This window comes from Nannospalax galili, unplaced genomic scaffold, assembly GCF_000622305.1.
Source record: "Nannospalax galili isolate Female #2095 unplaced genomic scaffold, S.galili_v1.0 scaffold514, whole genome shotgun sequence".
In the NCBI taxonomy this organism is placed as follows: domain Eukaryota; kingdom Metazoa; phylum Chordata; class Mammalia; order Rodentia; family Spalacidae; genus Nannospalax; species Nannospalax galili.
The window spans coordinates 1475867-1500486 of NW_008336076.1; the positions used below are offsets into that span (position 1 = coordinate 1475867).

Consider the following 24620-nt stretch of genomic DNA (forward strand, 5'->3'; position numbering starts at 1 on the left):
CCGTCACGTGTGTGTTCTCTTTCTCTCTCTCTCTCTCTCTCTCTCTCTCTCTCTCTCTCTCTCTCTCTCTCTCTCTCTTGTCTAGCAAGTTTCTTAAATAAAAGACAACATGCTACAGGCTTCTTTCTGGAAATATAGATATATGGGAATGTATATCAAAAATATGCATGGAGATACATATGAAAAGCTTATATGAAAGGCATTCTGCTAGGGGGACATATAAGGAACATATGCACATACATATAAGTACATATATGGAGAATTTCTTATATGAATGGCATTTAACTGAGGCTTTGAAGAATGTAAACACATAGAATCCTCATTTACAGCACTGCCCTGCATTATGAACTCTAAACAATGTTTTAGTGTGTATCAGAAAATAATATTTTGAAATATTAAATGAGACTACAATCATACTGCTGATAATTTAATTGTGTTTGTGTATATGTCCCTGCTCATTTTTAACACTAAAAGTTATTTGATTAAAATAGCTGCATATCAAGAACCATTTATCTCTGGATTTCTAACTGTTGTGATCAGATCTTTATTCAGGGCTATTATAGTAAAATATTAATGAAATTATCATTTCCTGCACTAGACATTACGTGCCGCTGGAAAAACCTACATGATATTTTTTGTCCTGGTGATTTTCTTGGGATCTTTTTATTTGGTGAACTTGATCCTGGCTGTGGTGGCCATGGCCTATGAGGAGCAGAACCAGGCCACATTGGAGGAGGCTGAACAGAAAGAGGCAGAGTTTCAGCAGATGCTGGAACAACTTAAAAAACAACAGGAAGAGGCTCAGGTATGGAACAGCAATCAGCAAGTTTTCTTATTGTTTTAGCTTCTTACTGGAAATGTTTCATCATAGGCATTAGATTGGAGGTACTCTTTTGTTTTGTATATAGACATTGGCATTAGAAAATGTAATTTGTAAGCTATTCAAATTTAAAAATTTCTGAAATTTGAGTCAACTTATGAGGTATTATATATCATGAATTAGTAGGCAAGAATGCATTGGGGATCAGGTTTATTATGTAATTTGCTCATGGAAACTGAGTGTTGGGTTTAAGAAATATAGTCAATATTTCCAACTAATAATGTTACACTTCTAATGGCAACATTTTAGTTTCATTCTGAAGTTGTTTTATCTCTAAAGTTAATGAGAACATCAATGAATGTCTATATTCTGGGATTCTTTGGGAGTTCTGTATTACCAAAGTGGTTTGCTGGGGTTCATATGAAGATATCAGAAAGGCGCCTGAATTTAAATGCCAAGGTTTTTAATATTACAGTTTATTTGGGTTACGAATGTGGTGACTGGGACAGTCATAGCTGAAGAGATGGGAGCACAGGATTGGATTAAAAGGTGTCGGAGCAGAAACTCTAAACTACTGCAAGATGGAGGTGTGGGCTGACATAGCAGGAGCTAGGTACAGTTGCAGTTCTGCTGCATCTCTGAAAACATTTGCCATATAGGGTCAGTCTTTTTATCTTAGGATTTTCTAATAGGTATTTCTTTGCTGTTATAATTTGTGTTTTTCTAACAACTAATGAAGCAGAACAACTTTTCGTGCCCTTACTTTTCCTCTGCGCCTTTCTTTTATGGAGCAGGGGCTGAAATCTTAAAACGTTCTGTCCTTTTTCTTTTTTCACTTTTGAGGTTGAAGTCATCTTTACATATTAAAGTTGCAAGTTTTTTTGTCATATGTATGCTTTGAAAATATTCTCTCCCAGGAAGGACTGGCTTGTTGTATGTATACTTTCTTTTATGCAAATGGGTAATTATTTTGACATTGTTTGGGGAACAAAATATCATTTCTCCACTAAATGAACTTGGAACTTTTGTCAAAAATCAGCTCTCCTTATATGAATCTGTTTTGGTATTCTCTTCTTATTGATTTCTTTTTCATAGAGTCTCTTACACCAATACTTTATTCTCTTGACTACTGTAACTTTATAAGAAGTCCATATCAGGTGGTATTACCTCTCCAACTTTGTTTTTTTTTTTTTTTTTCAAAGATAGTTTGGTTGTTCTTGATCAGTATAGTTCCAAATGAATTTTAAAATAAGCTTGTCTATTTCAGGTTGGATAGTTTCTATTGCACCAACTTCAAGTTTATCATCTTTTCCACTTTGCCTAATCTGTTGTTAAACCCATCTAATTTTTTTCACATCAGATATTATGGCTTGTATCTGCATTTTCGTATTACCCATGTCCCTAATTAAGATTTTGAACATACACAGTATAGATGTAACATTACTTTAGTGCCCCTGTCTGCTAATTCTACCATATGTTGAATTAATTTTTATCTGTGTCATGGGTTATATAGTCTTTCTTTTTACATTTCTGAAAATCTTCAATTGAATTCTAAAAACTGCCATTTTAGGTTTGTTGTTGCTGGTGTTGCTGAATGTTTTTGTATTCTTATAAAAATTCTTGATCTTTGTGATGAGGTAATTTAAACATTAATAAGAGTTTGATCCTTTCTCATCTTTAAACATTTGAACATTTCTTAGATAGGACCAGAGTACATTTAATACATTTAATACAAGATTGGTTATTCACCTACAACCAAATAAAAACCTTTGTAAATACTATACCCGGTAACCCTTTAAAATGAGGTACTCCCAGCCTGGCCTACAAGGTGAGCTCCAAGCCAGCTGGAGCTACAGAGAGACCAAAAAAAAAAAAAAAAAAAGGAAAAAATGTGCCTTTACTCCTTAAACATTCTTTTCTACTCTGTATGTTCCCTTCCCAGCCAGCAGTCTTACCTGCTGATTGAGAACCATGTGCACACCATGAGGCCTGATGTCAGCTGCTGCCTCCCCTAGGTTGGCCTAAGAGATGATTAAGTGTGCAATTATTACCTGATGAAACACATTGGGTCAGAGAGAGAGAGAGAGAGAGAGATTGCTGAATATTCTTCTCAGTATTCAAAGGAATCTCAGAACTCCAGGGGTCTGGCTTGTTTAGAATTTCTTTTCCTTGTGTACCTGTCCCGTAAACTATAGCCACCTTGGTGTCACTACATTCTTAGCTCCCTATCTCCTGCTCATGAAGTCTACAGAGATACTCTCCCCCTGCATTGCAGTCTAAGAGTTCAAGATCATAGCTTGAGCAGCTAACGGAGCTTGCCTGCTTGCTTTGCCATTTCCCAGTGTCTTAGAACATCTTAATGAAATGTTCGGTGTCTTCAGAACCATCGTTTCATCCATTTTGCTGTCTCACTGGTTGTTTCAGGAGAAAGCAACGTTGGCACCTGCTTTTCCAGCTTGGCTGGAAGTGGATGTCTGCTAATGTGTTCTTTTTTTTTTTTTTAATGTATTGGCTTTTTTGAGGGTTTTTTTCCCCCCAGATAAATGGGCCATAGATACTTGAAGTGTTATTTAAATGCCAATGTATAATTGGAATTTATAGACCATCCTTCATTTATAGAGCATCCTTCATTTTTGCCAGAAAGTTCTACCATATTGCAATTATTTAAGTTTAACTTCACCTTACTACAAATAAAACACATATGTAAGACAGTAAACTAGTAGCTAGAGTTCAAAGACTTTCCTTATTTCAGAGTTTTAGTAACATTTTATAAGAAATAATATGTATAGATTGAATAAAACTCTATTTTAAAACGGATTATTATAACTTATAAAAGTATGGAAAATACTACAAAGATAACACAATGTAAAAGTAAGTTTATTCTGAAATGTAACCATGTGAGATGAAATATGACACATATTAAAAGTATACCATCTTCTAAATGTTCAAATGAAAATCTAAGTAAGTTTACTGCCTCTAATAGAAGTTTAAAGGAGCTAATTATCTATCTCATGGTTAAATCAGTTAAAATCTGTCCTCCTAAGTAATATCAGTTATTGGATTCCAGTGGTCAAGTCACCATGATTGGATGTAGCAGTAGTTTCATAACTTTTAAAACAGCCCAGGGACAGTGGTTTAGAACTTAGTAGGTACTCAGAGCACCAAGTTTATTTCAGTTCCTTGTTACTAACCTGGTATCAATGACTAGTGAATGGCAAGGAGAAGAAGGGAAAAATGACCGAACACCATGAGGCTGTGTGTGCTGTGGTGAAGGCCAAGGCTTGTTCATTATCAATGACTCTTTAAAATTTGCTATCTAGTCAATGACTTCCTGGAGCTCAGTATCACTTTCTCTTTTATTAATTATCTGTTAAGGGTCCTGTAGATTTAATAATTGTATAGACACAAAAAAATGACATATGCAACTTAGTGGACTCACAAAATCAATGACAGTTTCAAAATGGAAAGACTAACATTAGAAAAAAAATGTTTTGCCATAAATCACTGAATTTGTGCTTAGTATTTAATTTGTGACCTTTAAATGTCTAATATTTTCAAGTTTAGCATATCTCAGTCTATGAGATCTGGTGAGAAAATATTAGAGCAAACTATAGGACACAATTCAAAATCGTGATATTTAAGATATCTAATATAAATAGGAATTTATTTGAAACAAAGTTAATGTCTTATGGCTTTGGACAGGATTTTAATTGTATTTCATGCTTAAAATGAAGGGATTAGCCATGTAATTACATTTTTAAGGACCCATATATACAGTGAGTTATAATAAAAGTTTATTTTGAAGCATAGAGAAATGTTCTAAGAAAATGTTACCTATGTAAACATTATTGCAAACTAATTTGTGCCTGGTTACAAGAGGAATTCAGGAAGTTAGTTGACAAAGAATAACTATGAGTCTAAGCAAGCAGGACATTAGTAGTATGGCAGGGCTGGGTATAAACAGGTGCACAGACATGAGAGACGACAGGAAACATCTGCCTTTGAGGGAGTCGACAAATCTCTGGAAGTGGAACAAGTGACAGATTTGAGTTGATGAATGACACAGAAAATGTGTTATGTTGAGGTTACTTTTGTTGCCTTAAAAATGTGTTTGGCTTTGAATTGTTTGAACTGTTACTCAGAATAGGCAGGGAAATCATGCCATATGCAAAACAAATTCCAGAAGTGATTTAAATGGACAAAAGTTTCAGGACTGTGGCAAGGAAGTATTACCACCACTTCCTTCGTTTCTAAAGACAAACAAGTCAATAAATGATACATGCTGGCTGTTCTGTTTGTGTCTCTACAAGGAGGAAAGGAAAAGTAGGCCTTTATTTGGATGAAACAAAGCTATGTGTATTCATTCCTTCAGCTCTATGTATTATGTACCTCATATGCATCGAATACTAACTGTATTTAACTCACCCAGACACTGCTTTGTTTACGTACTTCATCACACACATGTAGTCATGCAACATCTTCAGTGTCTCTCATCTGTCATTATTGATGATGTTAGAAATGATAATGGCAATCAAGAATGCAAAAAATAGTAGTCTTGCTATCATACAATTTTATAAATATCCAAATGCTAGATTAGGGTTCTGTTAACACTCTAGGCATTTTCTCATGGCAACATTTAGATGAGGGATTCTGCATGGATCTAGTATCTATGCTGCATTTAATGTGTTGCTGAGTTCAACATGTAAACTTAGCACTACATTTGGCATGCTACCCCACCTAGTGAGACCATGCTGATCCTCTTGAAGCACAGCAGAGTGCTTTCAGTTTTTAAAACTTTTTATTTTAGTTGGCATAAGGTTGAAAAATAACAATTACTGCAGACAGCTTGCTGCTTCTTGGCAAGAAACAAACTATGGGGTGTTGTCAAAGCTCTTTAAATGGGTTTCATCTCAGGCCTTCCTATAGTGCTAGTGTACACACCTCCTCCCTGTCTTCTGTGAGATCCTGAAAAGGCAAGGCTAAGATGTCCTGCACTGCACCTGAAAGTCAGACAATTGGCAGCGAGATTCCTTTTGAATCTTTGCTCACCAAATATTTACTGAGTACTTTCTGTGTCAGATGGTATACTAGACACCGTAAACAAAAGAAAAAAGCAAAATGTCTATCTGACAGGGAGAAGAGAGACAAATGATGGATACATTTGAGTTATTTATATTTGATAATGACATAGGGAAAATGTGACCAGTATTTTCATAATGTGATCATTTCTACTCTGAGCTCACATTTAAAAACAGGAATAAATAGTGAGAACCTGTCTTTGCTGTGTGCTATATTGTTTCATATCCTCATTCAGCTGTGGTTAAATCATTTCCAGTCTAAAACTACTTCTATGATGAAAATACAAAACATTCACCATGATTGTCCCATAGCTGACTGTGCTGCATTGATAAGTCCAGAAATTCAAAATACCTAAAAATACTTGACACTGAGATATGCAAAGAAAATATTCAAGATGGCCTCATAATCTTTAGAAAACTTATTTCAGAAAGTTATTTATCAACTATTAATCATTTATAATTATAATAATATGTAATTTATATTTAAAAATTTACAACTAAAAGTACTGTGTAATAACTGTCTGGAATTATCATGACCCCAGAGGTGTGAGCTATGGGACTAAATGTAATTTGAACAAATTCCCGGCTGCATACCCCCACGGCCTCCACATAAAGATAGAATAGTGACAGGCTGAAGGTTTGTTTAGTTTGGTTTGGTTTTGGTTAGGAAGAGGGTCTTACTCTTGTAGCCCAGGCTGGCCTCAAATTCACAGTTCTCCTGCTTCAGTCTGCCAAGTGCCAGGATGACAAATGTGCACCACCATACCCAGAACCTTAAATGCTTTGAGTTCACAAAAGAAAAAGGAAAAGCAAACAAAGTGGCAGCACATGGCTACCCACAATCACTCATGAGAGGACAGTCCCTGTGCGCACCCTTCCCCCGCACCCGGGAGAGGAGCTACTGCTAAAAAGCACTTGCCTTTAATGAAAAGAAGCTTCTTTAGGGCAGCAAATGTCCTCTGAACTGGAGATACCCTCAAGAGAGTCTTGTTTCAAAGGCCAGTCACACAATGTGTAACCAGACTGTTCTTGCTAATGCATACTGTCTTAGGCCATTTAAATGGGTAGAGGTTATCTTCAGTAAACTCATCTGGCAAAACAAAACAGAATGACTAGAAGACACAGTTTTCCATCCTAGTTAATAGTCTTAGATATCTTTGTCACCTGCTTCCATACAATAAGCAGCTTCTGGCCTTGGTTCCCAACAGGCCGTGGCAGCAGCATCTGCTGCGTCCAGAGACTTCAGTGGGATAGGCGGGTTAGGAGAGCTCTTGGAGAGTTCTTCAGAAGCATCCAAGTTAAGCTCCAAGAGTGCCAAGGAGTGGAGAAACCGAAGGAAGAAGAGGAAACAGAGGGAACATCCGGAAGGAAACCACAGAAGAGAAGAAGACAGGTTCCCCAAGTCAGAATCTGAAGACAGTGTCAAGCGAAGAAGCTTCCTGTTTTCCCTCGATGGGAACCGGCTGACAGGCGACAAGAAGCTGTGCTCTCCCCACCAGGTATGAGGTCTGCTTAGCACGGCTAAGGCACTGCCTGTTAACCACCGTGTTTCATTTTGGTAGATCTTTGCAGTATTTCATTTGAGTGACAACACTAACGCAATTGAGTTATCTAATTTGTATCATAAATTTGACTTAGGATTTTGAAAAATTAAGCCATTTCTAACTTTTAATTTAAGGTCATTGTCCTTAAACATTTCACAGTTTTGAGACCATATTTATTGATTTTTTTTCTTCTGCTTTAGACCGATGCAATTCTGTCTAAATTGCTTCTTAGACTTTTCAATGGGACTGTGTGAAAGCTCCTGTTTAGTTTTTCCATTTGAAGAAGTCAGACAAACCTAACTTCTTTCTGTGTGTCCCTGTTTTTGTTACAGGAGACTATAGACTCCTGTAACATAGAGACTAGACAGTAACATATATTTTGAAAAGAAATGTCTCAGGATTTACTTGGTATGAAAATTAGGCTCTAGTGAGTCTCCATTAGCGTGGTGCCCTACACCTTACAATGAAATTACAGCCTACATGCTCCTCAATAGAGACGTTGAAGTCAGTCAGATTTTGCTCTAACTTCTGCCAACTAGCCAATTCTTCAGCATAGTTTTTAGGTCAAAGAGAACAAAATAGTTTTAGCTCTTTGTTCCTTAAACACTTTATGGGTTATGTAATACAAATAGTAAGTAGTTCTGAAATCTGTGGTGGAAACTGTGTTGGATACTGTTACAGTTATGAACCCTAGATGGCTCTATTAGAGTCTCATGCACTATAAATTATGAACTCTTCAAATCATATTAATTTAACCTAAAATTATACCCTAAGGTTAATGCCTTGAGGGGCACACTATGTGATCAATTCAAAGGGGAAAAAAAAACCTATGAATCAACCAAGGAATATGATATTCTTTTTGTAAGGAACAAAACCTTTAATGAAAGTAAGAATGAAAATCATAAATTTTAGTTCAATATATTACTTAGTTCTTTTCTTATTTTGATTTTTGTTTATTTTTAGACAGTCTTACTATCTAACCCAAATAGACCTTGAACTCACTATAATCTTCCCTCCTCAGTCTCCTAAATGCTAAGATTACAGACATTCGCCATCACATCCATCTAATGCTTAGCTGTCAACTAGAAAAAAAGGAATATAAAAGTTATGTCAGAAGATATTTCATTATTTATGTTGGTTATGTAAATAAAAGCTTTAAAGGAAATGTTAAACTATATTAATAATTTAAAACATATATTCTTATATCAGGACAAAATAGGCATATAGACACAATTTCAAGATAAGAAATATTTATCTACCTATAGAATCAATACCAAGAGATTGAGGGTGTGGTAATGCATGGCTTTAATCCCAGTACTTGGGAGGCAGAGGCAGGCAGATCTCCATGAGTTCAAGGACAACTGGGAGTGCTGGGAGATCCAGTCTCAAAAAACAACCAACAACAACGACAAAATCCTCCTGCCTCAGCCTCTTGAGAGCTAGGATTACAGATGTGAGCTATCATAACTATTGAGAGATTTCTTGGGCTGGAGAGACGACTCAGTGGTTAAGAGCACTGGCTGCTCTTGCAGAGGACCCAGCTTCGAATCTCAGCACCCACATGGCAGCTAAACACCGTCTGTAACTCCAGTTCCCGGGGATCCGACACCCTCTTCCTTCCTCCACCAGCACTGCACGACATGGCTATACTTACACACATGCAGGCATAACACTCATACACATAAGATAAAAATAAATAAAATTTTCAAAAATTTTAAAAAGAAGTTGATTTGTTACTATCTTGCATAATACAAATACAAATGTAGTATTTTGTCAATATAACATATTTGAGAGTATTTGTAAATCTACAAAGAAGTCAGATCATATTTATTTAAAGGCACTCAATATTTTGACCTTAAAACTTCTAGGGATGATTGAAATGAGCAGTTTTTGGATAGTACAATATACTTATTGATGTTACAGAAAATCTGTCTAGGTTTCAACAACAAACTAGACCTGTGACCTTGATAAAGTCACACTTTGAAATTTTCTGTAAAGTGAGGTGGTAATGCCAACCTTAAAGCACTATAGAGATTTAAGCATTGCATGGAAATCCTGTGGAGGAAGGGACAAATTAAAACTGGTAACTTCAAATGAAGGAAATTAAAAATTGTGAATAGTTTCAATTGTTTACAAATGTACACGCAGAGAAGCGAAATTTACATGACAATTGTATGTGTTTTGAAACACATTTTGAAACGTATTTTGAAAATAGGATTATTTCCCTTATTGAATAACAATTTACAGATTAGTTCCTTCGTATAGCAAATATTTACCACTGTCTTAGTTTCTTTCCCAGTTTCTGTGATAAAAGACTCTGACAAAAACAACTTAGGTGAGAAAGCATTTACAGTTCCAAGTCACTCTCCATCACTTCAGGGGAGTCATAGTGACAGGAGCTTGAGACAGTGGTCACACTGCATTCAGTCAAGAAGCAGAGATCAATGAATGCTTTTGCTCAGTTCCCATGCTCTTTTCCTTTAGTCTAGGACCCAAGAATGTTGGCACCCTTAGGGTGGGACTTCCCAACTTAATTAACCCAATTAAAGGAATCTCCCACATGCATGCCCAGAGGCCCACCTTCCTGGTGATTCCAGATTCTATCAAGTTGATAATTAACACTAATCATCATGATCATCTTTTATGTGTAGGAGGAATTCTAGAGTTCTTGGTACTGAAAATTCCTTAAGGAAATAAGAAATTCCATTCACTGACATAATGGAGCTTTATTCTAAAGGTTGATAAGCAATAGATAAGTCAGATATGTTATTACTGTGTTTGTTAGAAGGTGATAAATGCTGTTGTTGTGGAGTGCTTCACCAGAGAAGATCACCACGCAGACAAAGTTTTGCCAAATCAAAGTCTTTGCTGGCTACTACACAAGGGTGTCAGAACCCAGGTGTGTAGCCCCGAGCCATTTCTAGGGTTAGCTTGTATGCAGAGGAACCACAACCAGGAGGTGAAAAGTTCAAGTTCCCAAGCTTACAGGTGGAGAGCCCTCTTAACAGTTTCTATTCTATTAAGCAACAATTACTATTTTGCAAAAGCAAGCCAATCATAAACTACAGAAACCATAAATCTGCAGTTAGCAGGTACACTGTGGGACACACTGACTTGTTCCTAAGACAACTGGGTCCTGCTGATGTGTGTTCCCATACCCTAGGCCAACTGCCTGATAATTTCAGAGACTAGAGTCAGCCTAAACTTTAACATGGAGGAGCTATGGACAAGAAGGTGCCATATCACATTGGGAGAACAAGAGCCGTATAATTGGAAATGAAATTTTAAATGTGATGGCTTGAAGGTAGTATTCTAAGATTTAGAGGATGAAAGAGAAAAGGTAATCTCGTGAAACAGCATTATAGGGCCAGGGGGAAAAAACAGTGCAAACCTTTTATGTAACAGTGTGTCCACAAAGCTCAAAGAGCAAGTCTGGGTGACTAGGGCTGAGTTAACCATGGGGAGGCAACAGCAACGGGAAGGCAGCTGGTAGCTAAAAACTAAACACTTGGAACAAAACCAGTGTACACAGATGTTATATGTAGTTCATTTTATATTTGTAGATAAATGAATAAAAGATGATAGATGATAGAATTTCATAAGTAAAAGAAATATTGGTTAGTGTTGACTCTATAAATCTCACTAAAAAGAGAGGGCATTAACATGACGCTCCAGCAGAGCTATGCTAGAAGTTCTTTATAGTCACAGCTTTATAAGCAGAAAAAGGCTTTCTCTTATAGGAAAAAGAGTCAGTAAAGGCAGCAGGAAGCCCAAGATGGACTGGGCATATTGTTCAACAAAATATATCTTCCCAAAAAATGTCAAAGTGGAGAGGTCATAAATTATGGGCACCTTGTCCTCATCTAGCAATGTAAACTTTAAATGTTATTTTACATTTATTACATTATTTTACTTTTATATGCATAATACGTATTCATAGTACAACATGAAAAGTTATTTTAGGACATAAAATGGAAACTAATCTCTCTAAGGATTTTCTCTGTTGTTTGGACACACTGGGACCATTTATTTTAAACCAGAAGGCTGGTAGCTACAACCAAATATAGTTCCTGATGGGTCAGAAGCAATGAAAGTGCATGTGTTTAAGGTGTGTGTAGCTGAGTATTTCCAGTACATATCCATTCTCTATATTCCATTAGAACAGCTGTTTATTCCCTGCATGTCCTTCAGTGCTCTCTACCCAGGTTGAGTTCAGACCCAATACGCAGGGTTATGTCACAGAGAATCAATACTTACTGTCCCCTTTGTTATTGAACACTGAGGAAAAAGTCTATGCTTAACTTCTCAAAACAAAGGAAAAAAATGAAACCGATACCTGTAATTTCTCTTCTGGCAGGCCTAAAGCAAGGCAAAATTGTCCTTTGATTCAGCACATGAACTTTTTCCCTAGAGAAAGGGTTGCCACAGCTGCGGGTATTCCCTTCTCTCTGCTGCGTCTTCTAGGGTGTTATTTTTGGTTTATTTTCTCTGAATACTATTTTTGTTATCTTCTTTTTCGGGCTTTGTTGCCTTGAAAGCTGTGCCCACACCCGTCATTATACTTTCCAACGAGTGAATAGAAGTTTCAAATAAACTCAGAGATCTGGAACGCCTCTGAAAAACACAGACATAAAAACATGCTGATTAAAGGCATGTACAAGATATGTTATAGATGTAAAAACATACCATACACTCCCAACCAATGTAAAATAAGCAGATTTCCAGTTTCCAGAGACAGTTTTAGAATGCAGGTATGTTAAGATGATTACTACATTGAACCATCCTAGGAATTAATGTAAGACATAGAATATTGAAATGTAAGTTTATACTTCTCTGGGGGTAGAGGTTCACCTGCATTTGGAATCACCTAGAATGTGGGTTAAAAATCAGATTCCTATATTGCACTTACTGGGTCTTCACATGTTTTCTCTTGCTATAGCAGAACACCTGAGACTGGGTGGTTTATAAAGATGTTTGTTTTTACTCATAATCTGTAGACTAACCAGTCCAAGAGTAAGGCAGTGGTTTTCTCCTGGTTTCTGGGGGACCCTCATGGGTGGAAGGGCATGATCATATGGAAGAGAGAAGAGGGGACCAGAATCTGATAGCTAACTCATTCTGATCAGAATAGCATTAATCATTCATGGGGGCGTTCCCTCCCAACACTGCCCTGTTATGGAATTACACTTCTAACACATGAAGTTTTAGAACAAACATCAAATTAGTGCCTTCTTACTCAATCTGAATCCCAAGTTTTAATTTCCTTAAAATATGTACTTTCAATTTGTTCAGGAAGTTTCAAAACACTAATGCTGAGCCAGGTGTGGTGGCACAGTCCTTTAATCCCAGCACTCCAGAAGCAGGGACAGGCCAGTCTCTCTGAGATTAACACCAGTCTGGTCTACAGTGAGTTTCAGGCCAGCAGGGGCTACAGGGAGACCCTATCTCAAAAACAACAAAAAACAAAAGCACATCAACAGCAAAATCCCCTAGCTCTGATTTCAACCAATATTACAATATTGACTACTTGAGTGTGAGATTACAAACATTAGCATTCTTTATTAAAGCGGAAGGTCAAGACTCTTGATGCCTGGCATAGGGAATGAATCTAGTAGACACTCTCGTTGGGACTGAGTATTGTGTGGACACAGCACACTTTAGGCAAGTTCCATGACTACTGGCATTTATAGAGAATTTAACCAATCAAAGAAACAGTGCCTTTCAGAATGAAAAGTATCTTTCAAAGAAGCTCTAAGGGACAGACGCAATAGTCTTGGAAAAGATATAAAAATAAGCTAAAAATGTAATCTAAGAAAATCAGCCTGACCTAATTAGGCAGAAAAAGAAAAAGTAGTCTATTTTTCCTGTTTTCTCCACTAAAATTATATTTGGTTTTACACTAAAGAAGAAAGAAGAAATCCAAGCATGTTTTCTGTTGCATGTGTTTCACATGTTAACATTTGCATATGTTATTCTGTTTTGTTTTGTTTTTGAGACAGGATCTTGCTGTGTAGCTCAGGCTGGCCTAGAACTATGGGTCCTCCTCCTTCTGCTTCCTGAGTATGGGAGTACAACAAGTATGTGCCTCCATGCCACACCTGGCTACATACATACAACCACATAAGTATGTAATTATGTATGTATGTAAATATGTATGTGCTTACAGTGACTTTGAAGAGAGGCAGGAAAAGGATTAAGAGATCAAGTAAGGAACAAAAAAGGAATAATATGATTAATGTTAGGGAAAGCATCATCAAAGTGGAATCATTCCTGAGTGATTGGGTGCAGGCTTAAATGCATTCAAAGTCCAAGAAAGACCTTTAAGCCACGTCCTCTTTTCTGGTATTAGAGAATAATTTATTGGTTTATTTGTAAATATCTATGATAAAAACATTTTTGTCGGTTGATGTCATATCCCAAAGGTTGTATACTTGTCCAGTCTGTATTGAGACCCAGGTTTCATGCCTCAGCACAGAAAAAAAAAGAAAAAAAAAAGGAAAAAAGAAAGCCTACAATACCTTTGTTTTGAATTACCTAGTTCTCATTAATGTAATTGAAGTGAAGTCACAAAAACCATCTTCTTTGATGAAGTCATGTTATAGATCTTGATTCTTCAAATTAGCAAAAAATATTTTAGTAGGAAGAGTAATATACATAGCATTAAGCTCTCCTTCAGTCTGCTGTGACATATAAGACCCACAGGATAGGCAAATCATTGGTTGCCATGTTAGAAATTGTTAGAAAATTAGGAAGGGAAGTTCTGTGATTATATGCCAATGTGGAATAGAGACAAATGGATCCACAGAAAGACTTTCATATTAGAATACAAGAGAGGATAAAAATACAATGGTTTGGGTGAGAAAGAGCTGATCTTCTTAAAGGGAGGGACTCTAGATAGGCTTACTAGATCCCAGTGGATAAACTTGCACTGAGGGACATCTGGGGACACAAACTTTACATGATAGGCCTTAACACAAATGACGGAATGTTATGAACTCTGGTGGAGCCTATAGGAGGGTGCCAAAGGGGAAAGGAGTAAAAAGATGATTTTCTGTATGAAATACACAAAAATTAAATAAAAAAATTTAAAAAATTACAAAATACAATGGCGTTTTCCAAGGCTGTAATCATCAAGATGATAATTTAGTATAAGTATTTTTAGAATTTGATGTAACACTCAGAATTTGAACCAACCATCTTACTTGAGCCAAAACTTGTTTTCCAAATTGCACGTCCTTCAAATCACAGCATGAGAAGTGGAAGCTGCCTGCCCATGCCTGCTCCTGCACCATTGCATTGTATCGCAATCCATCTCACAGTACCAGGGTACAGATTAAATGAAGTGATGGTGCACTAGTCAATTGCAAATCAGTATTCTTAGAATGGCCTGCTTTATAATGAAATTTGGAGTGTGGAATTCAATAAAAATTGAAACATGTATGTTTGTTATCATCTTGATTGACCTGTATCAAAGAACAAGACTGTTCCAACTGAAGAGCAAATCACTTCTGCAAAGTTAAGCTTATTATTGAACAATTGTATCACACCCTACCCCCTCATCCCCATCTCTTCCTTCCTTCTTTCTCCTCAGTCTCTGTTGAGCATACGTGGCTCCCTGTTTTCCCCAAGACGCAATAGCAAAACGAGCATTTTCAGCTTTAGAGGTCGGGCAAAAGACGTGGGATCTGAGAATGACTTTGCTGATGATGAGCACAGCACCTTTGAAGACAGCGAGAGCAGGAGGGACTCACTGTTTGTGCCGCACAGACCTGGAGAGCGACGCAACAGTAACGTTAGTCAGGCCAGTATGTCATCCAGGATGGTGCCAGGGCTTCCAGCAAATGGGAAGATGCACAGCACTGTGGATTGCAATGGTGTGGTTTCCTTGGTGGGTGGACCATCAACTCTTACATCACCTACTGGACAACTCCAGCCAGAGGTGATAATACATAAACCAGATACTACTGACATCTTTCTTCAATTTGAAGAAACTTCAGGCCTGGGCAGCTTAGCCTATTTTATCACCCACTTTCCTCATATGAAAGTGCTTAAAAATAATATGTGATTAATTGAGTGAGAAAAAAGATCTTGAGAACCATTTGACTTGTATGGGACTATTAGCTTTTTAGGCAAAGAATACTGAATATTTAGAGTCTGAGATGAAATACAAATTTGCAAATTCAGTAGATTCATCACAAATACAAAATAATGAGCACTTTCACAATCAGATCTTTATTATCAATGAAGGCTTCCTATAAAATATATGATCATCTATTAGTGCATATTCTAAAAAGTTTGTATTCTTAAAATCAAATATTATAATAGCTAATGTATTGACAATAGGCAGTTTTATACAGCTGTCTTTATTATGGTGCTATTTGAAAAATGACTCTAAAATACAATTCTGATTTCTTATAGGATGGCATATAGAATAATTAAAGAGATCTCTGGAAAGCACACACATTTCATTGTACATCTGTGTTTGTGCATGGAAAAAATTGGCCCATATATCAATTTGTCAATATAGCCTCAAAAAGATAATTCAGCCTTGGGACTATATAATCATAATATTTATTTTGTGGAATGATTGATCTAGTCATCATTGTTATAAGCTGAAAACATAATTTGTCTTTGAATGAAACAACTAATTTTAGCATGCTCATGAAAAAATCCAACCCCCCCAAATTTGCCACATTGATTAAAATACTTGTGTAATATAGTTACTTTACACAATTCCATCTAGTCAATGAATTCTTGTCAAATGGTATGATTTTTTAAATGTTTATAATAATCAATTCATTTTTTATTATTTGAAAACTGTTAGCTCAAAAAACTTGCATGAAGCGTGATTATCCAGAGAAATGCTATGTGTTCTTGTGCTGTTTATGGAGAAGGGTGGTTTGAGCTATCAGTATTTGTTTTGCAGGGCACCACCACTGAAACAGAAGTCAGGAAGAGAAGGCTAAGTTCTTACCAGATTTCAATGGAAATGCTGGAGGATTCCTCTGGAAGGCAGAGAGCCATGAGCATAGCCAGCATCCTGACCAACACAATGGAGGGTGAGATCAGGACCCAGAATCTGCATTACACTGGCTTTTTGCTTTGTGCAGCAGCTGTTCCTTCTTTTGGTGGAGCTGTTGATGGTTGCTGCCCAAGACTGAAACTGTATTACAGATGTGCTTATTTCTGTGACAGTATCTATTTATCATCATATTGATTACAAAAACAAATATTGATCTGTTTCCATTTTACTTGTGTCCTTAACTTGCCTGTAGAGTGATACTTTACCTCTTGATATTTTATTGATGAAGACTTATCATAATGTTACATTAGCCTTAAGTGAACAGAGCAAACACTTCCTTCTTTAAGTCTGGATGTGTAGAAGTGTGGGCAATGGTGTAGGGGCTAGAGACAGATAGGAGTAAGTTGGACAAATCAAAGGCCATGTTCCACTCCAACAAGCTCCCTAAGTGTTTTCTTCATCTTCTATGTACATAGAACTTATAAAATTCCTCTAGAGGACAGCTGGTACAAATACTTGTTGATTTTATTTACTGTTTGGCATTACTAAAACTTCTTTGAAAACCCCACTTAATAGTGAGATTATTGTATTTTCGATTCAGTCATTACTTATCTTGAAGTAGAATATTAAATTCACAGTACTTGTTTTTGTATTTAAAAGAGAAATAGGCCTATCAACATGCCATTTTAAGTGAGCAATTTATAGAAATATTTAATGAGATTGCCTTATAGTCTGTTAAGCCCAATAAATTGAGCTAGAGTCCCCATGTATCAGACTCAGTTTTACCAAAAAATATGCAGTCTTCTAGCAACAACAATTCATTTTTACTGTTATTTACTACTTTTCTTCTTTTTCACCCATCAGAACTTGAAGAATCTAGACAAAAATGTCCACCATGCTGGTATAGGTTTGCCAATGTGTTCTTGATCTGGGACTGCTGTGATGCGTGGCTGAAAGTGAAGCATCTTGTGAATTTAATTGTGATGGATCCATTTGTTGATCTTGCCATCACAATTTGCATTGTGTTAAACACCCTGTTTATGGCCATGGAGCACTACCCCATGACAGACCAGTTCAGCAGCGTGTTGACGGTGGGAAACCTGGTGAGTGCCACAGAGAGAGATACACCAGAGGAAAATATCATCTGTGCTGTGCCAAATTGAAAATTATATCTTTTCCTTCTCAAGAAGAGACATCTAAAGGAATATTGTAAGGCATCTTAGTATTTAAAATTCATCTGTTGTCAATGGTGATTATGTAGGGCAATGTCTGTGCTAATTAACCATGGCATCTTACAGTTGTAAACTCATACTCCTTAGAAGATTATGTACTGGAAATGAAGATCCAAAGAAAACATGAATAGTCATGCATATATTTTTCATGGAGATATTCTTTTGTGGGATCATTCTATCATTACAATGCTCTTTTCAAGGTATATAGGCCTCTCTTAAGTCCATGTTCCGTATAAATATAGCCAAAGAAAACACAAGATCCACAAAATTTTAACTCACAATGTCTTTACAGAAGCCATAATCCATTGAAGGGATGGCCAAAGAAATTATTTCTATTTTAAAAAGGCATACTTGTTTAAAAATAATTACCTCATAATAAAAACTCCACTGGTAATTATATTTAGATACAGTAAAAAATTACATTAGCCTAGGGATATGGCAAAAGTAGGTTTTTCTCTAGAATCTATAACCTCTCCAACCATGTACATTTGGCTATGTTTACAGTACCACATATGAGTTCCCTCCCACTGAGCAGGCCTTAATTCCAATTAGACAGTTGTTTATTACCCCCCCCCCAAGATGAAAGTGCCACTACTGTACCAATAGTGATTTTATTAGGCTTTAAAACTGGGTAGGACCACTGACTGGTTTTCTCCCTTGGTAGACTGTCTAGTATCCTCTAATACCATGGGTGCTAGTCTCCAGAGAGGAGGCTTCCATGTCAGTTCCAGCTCAGTTGCTTCAAATCTTATGTCTGAAGTATGGTCTGTCTTCAGTAATAGGGTCTTACCTTCAAGTCCTTGGAGGCAATCAGGGGCTGTAGCAATAGCCTGTGTTATTTTAGGAGTCGCTTAGATTTTTGAAGACCTTAGAACTAGATGTCAAGGGGTGGGAGAGATTGCACAGTGGTTACGTGCACTCACTGCTCTTGCAGGAGACCTAGGTTCAGTTCCCAGCATTCATTTGGCAGCTAACAACTGTCTCTAACTCTAGTTCCAAAGGATTCAAAACCCTATTCTTGCCTCCAAAAGTATTGCACACATGGATACACTTAAATACATGCAGGCAAACACTCATACACATAAAATAAAAATAAAAAAATAAAATTTTAAAAAAGGCATCAATTAACCTGTTCTCAGAATATACCTAGAATTTGGTTGTGATAGCATTAGCTCATTCTATTATATTTCAAGATGATTCATGGTGTTCAAAATCATTTTGGCAACCTATAATGTATTCTTAACACTGTGACCAATAAATAAGTCAGTATTGAGTTCGTTGCTAATGAGAGATTGCTTTTAAATATTTAAGCTATAGTGAGAAAATACTGATTACTTTGTGTTTCTATGAATGCCTTGTAATAAAATAATCCAACAATTTAAATATTTTAATCAATTTGATTTTGCTAACTTTCACCTGAAGCATTCATTTTGTTAAAATGTGGAAAATATGAACTGTATGACAATTGGACTGTTTAAAGATGTTTTTAAATTTTTAATTTTATATCATTTGCATAGATCTACAAGGAAATGTTTTTTAATTTGGTTTCATTAACATCAAGTGCTTGACAGCTATAGTTTATTAGTTTAGATGATACTGTTTAGTGCTATTTATTTGCATGTTAACAACAAAGCCTTTTGGAGGACCATAGATTATAATATGGAATACATTTCAGAAGCATTCTAAGCATCAAAGCAGGTGCTATGGCAAAGCCTGTGAGACAGGGATGTTGTAGGTCAATTACAAGAAAAAAAGTGCAAATACTCATTCTGTATGCTCTCAAAGTATGAGTATATGTGACCCTCTGGGTCACCAACTGAGACAATTGTGCATTTTACAATAGTACAACAGATTTTTAGTATAACAAAATAAAACTATTCAATAACAAAATATGAATTTGGATTTTGAGAGATGGCTCAGTGGTTAAGAGCATTGGCTGCTTTTGCAGAGGACCTGGGTTTGGTTCCCAGCACCCATGTGGCAGCTAACAACCATCTGTGATTCTAGTTCCAGGGGAATCCAACACACTCTTCTGACCTCCTAGGGCATTGCATGACAAAGGTGCACTTACACACATGGAGGCAATATACTCATACAAATAAAATTTAATAAATAATAACTTTTAAGAATATGACTTTTTAATTTAGCCATACTAAATATGTAAGTGCACATGTGTAAGTGCACCCATGTCATGTAGTGCCCACAGAGGCTAGAAGAGGACATTGGATCCCCTGAAACTGGAGTTATGGGCAGTTGTTAGTCACTGTGTGGGTGCTGGGAACTGAACCCAAGTCCTCTGCAGGAGCAGCCAGAACTCTTAACCATTGAGCGATCTTTCCAGCTCCAGTTGTTCTTAAGTTTAACAGTTTTCCTTAATATTAACCTCTGAAATGCCTTTTACTTCTAAAATTACTCATTTGTAATTGAACATATCAAATTTAATATTTAATTAATAACTATTGTACCAAACACAGTAAGAGAACATTAGTGAGTGTGTTTTTTCCCTCCAATGAATCCTTGGTGCTGATTATCCGGAAATGTTTCCAAAAAGACATATGTGATAAGTGACTCCCTATTGTACTTTTCTGGGAAGTACTTTCTAATTGGAATACACTGTTTCCTTGTGAGCATTAGAACCACGAATGGAAATGGATGCTGTTTGGCATGTTAAGCTCTAAAGCTGATAGCATTATTCTTTCTGATCAAAGGGAGCTAATCAGGGCTTTAGAGTGTTTAAACTGCAGAACTCTCCAATTGTGACCATCAGATGTACTTTAAGAAATAACCTTTCTTGCTTTAAGGAAGATAATGTATAATTCTTATCAATTTTGCATTAGAAATCCCCCATCTTTAGTGACTAATGCAGATATTACCTTCAAAATAGCATAATCAATCAGGAGTGGTGGCATACACTGGAAATCTTAATATTTAGGAGGCTGAGGCAGAAGGAGTCTTAGGCCAGTCTGGGCTACATAGTAAGACCATGCAATGGAGAGAGAGAGAGAGAGAGAGAGAGAGAGAGAGAGAGAGAGAGAGCTTCTACAGTTCTTAAAAACTGAGGCATTTTGAAAATTACATCTTTGAGCCACATATCTCTAATCAGTGATAAAGTTACCTCATTGATTGTAAGTAAAATACCTAGCTGAGAAAATATTAGATTGTTTTTATTCTGATTGCCCTTCTCTCCCATCTTCTTTTTCCTAGAGTTTCATCTTAATGGTTAAAAGTTTGCATAGATAATTAAGACCTTCCTCTTCATTATATCAAAATATTTTGGTTTTTTTTAATTAACATTTTTAATTTATTTATGTGTATGAGTGCTATGCCTGCATAAAAAATTTAAATTTATTTACTTTATGTGCATGAGTGTTATACCTGCATATATGGAAGGGCCCTCTTGGGGTGCAATGCCTGCAGAGGCCAGAAGATGGCCTCGGTTACCCTGGAACTGGAGTTACCAACAGTTGTTAGCCACCATGTGGGTGCTAGGAACTGAACCCTGGTCACCTGCAAGAGCAGCCAGTGTTCTTAACAAGTGAGGCATGATTCCAGCCCCACATCTCAAATGACTTTGAAAGAAGGGAAGGGGACTGACTTTTGGAACAGACAAGGTAAACAAACATGCTTCTTGAAGGGTAATAGTGCAGCTGCCTTCAGGGACCGCTTCGGCCGAGGTTTTGGATGCACGGGGAGGGGTTGCTACATCTTTCAGTTCCAGGGTAGAAAATGTTCAGTGGTAGCTTACAGATTTTTCATCTCACATTTTTTGAGCTAAGAAAAAAAATCTCTTTTGGAGTTCCAATTCAAAGACCCTCATGAGAGAACTGTGTTTGGCATGTTTCATAGCTACTCAACTCTAGTGTCACCAGCCTGGACAGAAGTGGGTATGGTAATTTGAAAATACTGAGTCCTGAGGAGTCATGCAGGTGGAGAAATGAGTCCCCACCAGAATGAGGGAAGGGAATTCTGGGAGAAAGAGGCATAAATGTGTACCTAATAAGTCACTCTTTCTCTGTACCAACTCAGAAGGACACATGCCTTTTTTTGCAACTATGATTCTTGTTATGCTATGATGCTGATTTTTTTTTCCTATTTTTCCTTGACCTTGCAATCATTCCATCCCTGACATTCTCTGTGACTCTTAGACACTTTTGGATTCTTTGTGTCTTTTTTTTTTTGTCTTTTTGAGACAGGTTCTCCTTGTAGCCTCAGCTGTCCTGGAACTCACTATGTAGACCAGGCTGGCCTTGAACTCACAGAGATCTGCCTGCCTCTGCCTCCCGAGTGCTGGGATTAAAGGCATGTACCACCACGCCCGGTTCTTTGTGTCTTTATAAAATGGTTTTTACTCGGTATTTTTATGACCTCAGCAACTCTAGGAATGATGCAGTTTTGTGGTGTAAGCTGTGTTCCAGTTCTACATGTCCAGCCATCATAAATCACTGTCTAAGGATTCCTTTAAGCACAGACTGGGCCTGGCTGAAAGGCCATCTTTCCCACAGGTTACTAGAAATACTATCTGTCTCTCCTCCATTTCACGCTGCCTTTAACAGGATAAATGCCCTAAAGGCAGAGCCACAGGAGCCACTGTGACTTGCCGCTCTTTTGCTTCTCATATCCATTATTTCATCTGTTAAGGTTTCTAATTTTTTAATCCTAAAAATGTTAAAATGATATCCTCTCACTATTGTTGTTTGTTGCATAACCACCCCTCAGCCCCCTCAGAACAACCCTGCCGCAATACCACACAAATCCAGCACAGTGGCTTGTGCATTTAAATGTAGGAAAATATTTCATTGTTCATTGTTTTCTGTATTCACATTTAGAGCATTCTCACGTCTCAGTTCTTCACAGTCTTCAAAGTTCCACTTCCTCCCCACCTCCTCTAACATGGCATTCTGCCCATACCAAGCATCCTTTCTTTAATTCCTAATGAGCTTATGAAGAAAACATAGTTGAATATTAAACATTTTCTTATACTAAGTTGTGGTTTTCCAGTCTGTTGTAAATACTCAATGACAGAGATCCTATCCGGTTTTTGTTTTGTATCTCCCCTTGTGTCTACATAGTAACACAGTAGTCCCTCAATAAACAACCCACTGGTTGTTTCTATACCAGCAGAGGGCTGCTTTAGTTGTCATGGTTTTGTAAAAACAAAACAAGCTAAAAAAACCCATAAGCTTCAGAGTCAACTGACAGTGGCCTTGACTATAATTGTCAATGCTTATGAATGATGTAGATGCTGGAAAAGTATTGTAAACAATCTGAAACTTTGTTTATTATTGAAATGGGTGTAATGATACCTGTCCCTGAGGTTGTTTTGAAGGCCGAATGAGGTAATGTGAAAGTACCTAGCTTTGTGCCTAACCTCTAGCATGTGCCCATCAAACAGCTTCCTTCCTCCCATATGGATGCTATTAAACTCTTAGACCTTTCTTTGAAGTACTGATGGAAACTATTTCTGCTCCCAGCTCTTATGTTTTTCCCAGGATATTGGACAGTTGGGAAAATTGAACAGGGGAGGAATATTTGAGAAACTTGCCAGAATAAAGCAGGAAATTGAGGTTTTATGGATTTCTGGTGTTGAATCTGTTGTGCATGGAAGCACAGGATGACAGAAGTTGGGTTACAGGATAATCAAGTGGAAAAGCACTGACAGAAGCATCAAGTCTTGGTCTTAATCCGAAAGTTCATTTACAATATATTACATTTTGTTGGGAGGTTATAGTTCACTCATTAAAATGAATGTTAGTTGAGACCTCAAATATCCATTGAGTTTCTCTAAGATGCTCTGTGTTTATACGGGATTTTTGCTTTTTCAGTCATTTTAAAATTCAAGCTCCTACCATACGAATTCTCTAAACCAGAAGTCTGTCCATTGTAGTAGATTAGAAAATCTCTTCAAACAAATTCCTTGGCAGTGTTAAACATACAGGAAAATGCAGCAACAATCCTAATGATTTGTGAGCCTGTCTATACTGAAAACTTTTAGGAGATATACCTGCAATCTTCAATTGAAAAGTTTCATTCAAATATTTTCAGAGGTTTCATGATGGTATTATGTTTTGGATGAAAATATGAATTTGGGTTATATATTTGTTGGTGGCAGGAGATCTGGTCAACTCAGGAGATCTGCAAATATCAATTTTGATTTTCTGTAGGAAGAAATACTTGAAGATCATTTATCTGGGGAGTTTCTAGATCATTTTAATGTGTTTCTGTCATCAGGGTACCTATTTCAAATAATAACTGTTTCTGAAAGTTTTATATAAGAGATCAAATTTGTGTGAATTAGAACTGATTTTAAATGCACCAGGGAAAACACCATTTAAGAAGAAAATCCCATGTTGAGCTGTTGTATAAAATGAAAACACCATTTGCAATATACATTCCACCATAAACCCTAGACTCAGGTGTATTAGGCTTGCTTAAAATGCTTTTTAGTTCTATTTGTGTGAATACATGACTAACAGCAGTTAAGTCATTTTCTGGGTTTGATATTTCCTTTTTAGATCTTTCTGTGAATTAAAAAATGAGATATTAGGGGCTGGAGAGACAGGAGGCTCCGTTGTTAAGAGCACTGGCTGCTCTTGCAGAGGACCCAGGTTTGATTCCCAGCACCCACATGGCAGCTAACAACCATCTGTAACTTCAGTTCCAGGGGAGTCCAACACGTTCTTCTGACCTCTGTGGGCATTGCACTTCACAGACGCACTTACATACATGCAGGCAACTCATACATATAAAATAAAAAAAATAATTTTTAAAAAGAAAACAAGATATTAGCTACATTTATGCTTTATAAGAATGGGTCAAGATTTTTTTTTTAGTTTAAGATTTATTATTTATTTATTTTTATTTATTTATTTTTACACCCACTTCCCAGATAGCACCCTCCCATAGCCTCCCTTCCCCCACTAGAGC

At 36.9% G+C, this 24620-nt stretch overlaps 1 protein-coding gene across 1 annotated transcript in view; it reads left to right on the forward strand.

Moving 5' to 3' along the window:
- The window catches only part of Scn3a (sodium voltage-gated channel alpha subunit 3), a 122718-nt gene that overhangs the window by 50397 nt on the left and 47701 nt on the right, over positions 1-24620 (forward strand). The window contains exons 11-15 of the mRNA XM_008830907.2: positions 599-805; positions 7107-7397; positions 15034-15381; positions 16369-16501; positions 17329-17567. Of these exons, the coding sequence (XP_008829129.1) occupies positions 599-805; positions 7107-7397; positions 15034-15381; positions 16369-16501; positions 17329-17567 (1218 nt within the window). The remainder of the gene's footprint in view (positions 1-598; positions 806-7106; positions 7398-15033; positions 15382-16368; positions 16502-17328; positions 17568-24620) is intronic.